Below are 4,726 nucleotides of genomic sequence, written 5' to 3'. Positions count from 1 at the left end.
CCAGCCAGATCAGCGAGTCTGGCTCCAGGGGTTTCCCCCGAGCCCCGTTCTGCCACAGCTCCCACGCATGCGGCATCGAGTTTCCCGTACTTGGAGATGTTCCTATTTATGAATCAAGAGAGAAGGTACCAGCGGAGGGCCCGGCCCAGCCCGCGGACGGCAGGCGCGTGGCTGAAGGCACCTCCCGCTCTGCTCTGGCACAGCCCTGCACCAGGCCCCGCTTCCCCTCTCCTTCCCAGGCCGGGCGGAAAACACGCGCCGTCTGACACCAAACCTCCTCCTCAGCTGGTACAGTTCAGGCGTTTAGACAGCGATGCGATTCTGTTCTTACAGCAGCCGCTGAAAGTGGCAGAATCACCGATTTAAGATCGCTCGGTGGTTCTGGAGCCTGCAGTTCTGTTTACGTCTCCTTTTACACCCTCCAGGAGCTCCCCCGAAGTGTTACTACCACAAGCCTCTTCAGTACTGAGCACTTGAAGAGCAGGAAAAAGGCTTTTTTTTCCTGTATTCAAATGTTTTCTAATTAATAATTTGAAAAAATGATGAGATAGGGGAGGTCATGTGTGCTGGGACCGACTTTTTTTAATTTCTGAGCGTGCTTCGCTGACGTCCTGGCCGTGGTGTAGAGAAGGTGGGCACGTTATAGAAACCAGCCCAGGTATCGGGAGGACCCTGGGCTTCCGCTGTGACGGGGTAATTCGTGTGGAGAGAACACGGCTCGGTCTGGTACTAGGAACCCCCTTTTTTTCAAACTTACCTTTATGGCACTATCTTTTTGCATGAGGAAAACTTTATTCAGAGGGTCTGACATTCAGAAGGGTGCTGATTTACACGTGGTTTCAGTAGCTCGCTACTCCAACCCAAACCCGAAGGAGCCTGGCTCTGTGTCAGCAGCCAGAGAAAACCCCACGGAGCAGGAGGGGGGCAGGAACCGACCCAAACGATACCAGGCTGCACATGGGAAAGTCTCTTTGCAAACCCCAGTCTGATGCGCAGCGGAACTGGAATGCCGCAGCTCTTCCCCGTTTTCGGAACATTCACAAACAGGTTTTAATGCGGGAGAAAGATCGCGGTGGAAATTCCCCAGGATTTAAGGAAGCAGAGAGAGGGCTGATGTTAGAACCGCCCCCCAGCAGCGCTCCCAGTCCAGGCATGCAGAAGCAGAGACAGAGCAGGAGGTTATTGCTAACGTGAAAAGGAACTTACATTCCCAGACATTTTGTCTAGTTCACTCATGGCCTCGTGTATAGCAGCTTCTAAATGGTTATTTAGCTTTCCACTTCTAGAAGAAAAAATGAACACGGTCAGTAACTCTCAGTAACAGGAAACAGATGAATAACAGACATGTTAACTCCCTGGAGATGAGCTGCTGCTCGCGGAGCCTGCCCGTCACCGCACAGCCAGCGAGGGCAGAGCGGCACACCGCCGCACACGGCGGCAGGCACACACCGGCTGGTGGGTAGTTACAGCAGAGACGCAAAAGGCAGCACTGGGGAGAGCTGTGCCGTGAGCTGTGGTGACCACCAGACACGTATTGACGCTCGGGAACAAAGAGCAGGAGGACTAACTAACTTGGGACAGCCAGAGGAAAGCGGGTTGTACTAGTCCTCTCGAATGCCGCCAGCCCAGCACACCAAGGGCTACGGTGCAGGGAAGGAGTTTCTTCCTCGAGCCAGAAGTCACGGGGCAGCTCCATACAGCTCGTTTCAGCGCCAGCTGATTTCACCATGCCACTTCTGACTTGTGTGCACTTCTTTAAAGACGGTTCCCACTGGAACGCGATGCTCTGCGTGACGGGTCATACTGCTGTGGCGCTGCAGAGTTTCAAGTGGGCAAACAGCCCCTGAACACACGCTCCGGTCGCTTGTCGGGGATCTGTGCTTAAGAGCAGGGCTGTGCGTGTCTCTCCAGATCGGTATTTGGACAGGCCGGTTCATTCATGACTTCAAGGGACCAGCTACGTTCAGAAGAGTAATGAACACGATGAGAAATGGCTGAATATGAGATGAGAGAGAGATCATCCTGCAGATGAGAGACGTTATCGCGAGCATCCATCAGAGTACCATCCTCAGGAAGCAAGAACGTCCTGCTATCCCTGCTGTGGAGATGCCGAAATGAGGGGAGGAGATGGCGGAGGCAGGTAAGAGAACACCTCGTCCCAAGCTGGCATGGATGGAGACAGGAGACGCTTCCTAAAACACCTTCTCTCTTAACAAAGAAAGAAATATCATCGTGTCAGCTGGGACGTTCTTCTCTGGGACCTAAAGATTTACAGCAACGAAAAGCACTGGCAGAAGACCGACAAGGAAGCAGCACGGGTGAGACGTCTGACCAGCGCTGCTCTCCAGGGAGCCCACCCGCCTCGTGCAGCTGAAGGATCTTCCTGCCCCTCGGCACGGCTGGGAGATGGACACAGGGGATCAGAGGGGCTGTTCCTCGTTACTCAGGTAGGATATTCCCCCCACCACTGCGCACTGGCCACCGGCGCTACACCAGGGCATGAACTGCTCACAAAGAGCCCGTATGAGACACCAAGTCATTTCATCAACGTGATGGTCCAACCAGAACGCACCCTCATTGTCCTATCTAGGCGATCATCGCTGTTAGTCAGAACAGCCGCCTGAAGGGATCCACAGTACAGATGATCACGTGAACTGGAGCCTTGAGACACGGCTGCGTCCATTGTACTGTGCAGGTGATGATCCGCCCCAGAGCAAATCACAGTTTCACAGGTGCCTGTCGCTGAAACACCCATGAGGTGATGGAAACCAACCTGTAAACACCACAAGTTGTGCCAAACTGTGTTTAAAAGATTCAAGCAACAGTTTGTTCCTCTCACTAGAAAGCAGCACATCATCCCCTAGGATGGCACTGGCCAACAGCTTTGGCGAGGTGGGACAAGCCACTGCTAGGCTCACCCGTGGAGGAGACAGACTTAGACCGGGTCAGGATGCAGACGTGTTGGAGCTGAAGTTGGAAAGGTGGTGAAGAGATGCGTTAGTTTTCCCCTTACTGGAATCCTGGTCAGCTCTGAACATGGCACATGTCCAACAGGAGGGACATCACAGACATAACTGTTCAACTCTAAGAAGCTGCCGCTCAGACTTCAGTTCAAAACAACTTAGGATGGACAGTAGAGGTGGCAACAGAAGGGATGGTAAATTCCTGCCAGAGGAGAAGCCTGGTATGGGACAGGACATGCAGAGGAACAGGAAACCACCGGAGGAAGAGGCAGCACCGGTACTGGGTGATGACCCTTGGAAGATCTTTGCATGCAGGGGGACAGGAGAACGCTGGTGAACAGAGGAATACGGGTAACTATGAAGCTCGGGCTGAACAAAGCTTGGATCAGACGAGGCTTTGGCAAGGGAATACTGGGCCTCCAGCAGAGAGTCTTCTGGAAACTGCAGCTGGATAGGTGAGGCAGCTGCTACGTCATGACCTGCTAGCAGCAAGAAGGGCCATGGCTCAAGGAAGATGAGATGCACCTCAGCAGTTTGTTCTAGAGTGTGTCCTCCTCCAGGCCCAGGATAACCTGGACAGTTTAGGAAGCACACCAAGCCCCCGAGATATCCCCACACAAACCCCTTTTCCGCTACAGAAAATGCTTTAGATCATCCTGTCGGTCGGGGGTGCAAAGCCCTGTGCAACCGAGCCAACACATCTGACTGTGCTGATGGAACGTGCCACCACGACTTCATCTTCTGGTGTCTGGTTTAGAAGACACCGGAAGAAACAGAACACACCAAAGATGTCCGTTTTCCAAACCAGCGCCTGAGGTTAGATAAAGATTTACGATTCACAAATACTGGGTTTAAGGTGCAGCTTGAATCAGATCCTGTTACATCCCTACTTCAATGAAGTTCTCAGCGTTGCAGACATTTTTCTTCTTTAATTTGGAATTAATAATTTTATATTGAAAATGTATTACTGGAGACTGAAGGAAGTGCAGTGAAGGAAGAAATTGTACAATGTACTAGGGCTGAGACAAGAGCTGTGCGAGCACAGAACAATCTCCAGGGTTAAATCTGGTTTTAAATCTGCTCCTGGCGTCACCCCACTTGAGTCATGTATCTCGCTACCAGGGAGTTGCCAAAAGCCCTTCGATGTTCTCACCACACCCCCTTACACTCAGACAGATATTCTGAGGATGATCTTGGAAAAAACAACTACCGACATGGTCGCACTGGCATAAAAAATATTTCTCTGAAGCGCCGTGTGACATATAAATAGAAGAAGGGCTCACGCCTTAAAAGGAGCTGAAGGCGACTCATGATTTAATTCCCCGAAGCCCGTGTTTATTGTGCTGAAGACAAGCAGCTCAAGCGGACTTTACATTCTCACACGGATTCACAGTAATATATTTTCTCTGCAACAGTAAATAAGTGAGAGCATCCTAGAACCAAGCCAATCACAGCACAATTTCTCCTCTTCAATCCTTTTTTTCCTCCTAAAGTCAACCATTTTCCTCTTTTTCCCTGAGACGATGCTTCGTGTGCTTACAGTTACGGTTTCCCCGTCCTTCTGACCTTGAATATTTTTAAATAAAAATGAAAAGGTGAGACAAGCTCCAGCGGTTCGTATGGTCTGTGACCCAGAGCGTGAGGAAAGCTCTGCTCCGCCCCTCCCGAAACGCTCCTCGGCAATGGGAAGTCAACCGGATCGCTTCGAATAAACCCGCGCGCCGGCTGCCGCCGCAGCTGCTGGGGGGAGAGGGGAGACCGAA

General features: G+C 51.8%; 1 protein-coding gene across 1 annotated transcript in view; it reads right to left on the bottom strand.

The window, feature by feature from the left end:
* Positions 1-1,206: 1,206 nt before the first annotated feature.
* Positions 1,207-4,726, bottom strand: part of LOC104495694 (methyl-CpG-binding domain protein 5-like) — a gene marked incomplete at both ends in the record, with an annotated part of 14,615 nt that continues 11,095 nt past the window's right edge. Inside the window, one exon of the mRNA XM_010138692.1 lies at positions 1,207-1,282. Within this exon, the coding sequence (XP_010136994.1) occupies positions 1,207-1,282 (76 nt within the window). The remainder of the gene's footprint in view (positions 1,283-4,726) is intronic.

This window comes from Buceros rhinoceros, unplaced genomic scaffold, assembly GCF_000710305.1.
Source record: "Buceros rhinoceros silvestris isolate BGI_N320 unplaced genomic scaffold, ASM71030v1 scaffold40686, whole genome shotgun sequence".
Taxonomy (NCBI): domain Eukaryota; kingdom Metazoa; phylum Chordata; class Aves; order Bucerotiformes; family Bucerotidae; genus Buceros; species Buceros rhinoceros.
This window is presented reverse-complemented; position numbering and strand designations above follow the sequence as displayed.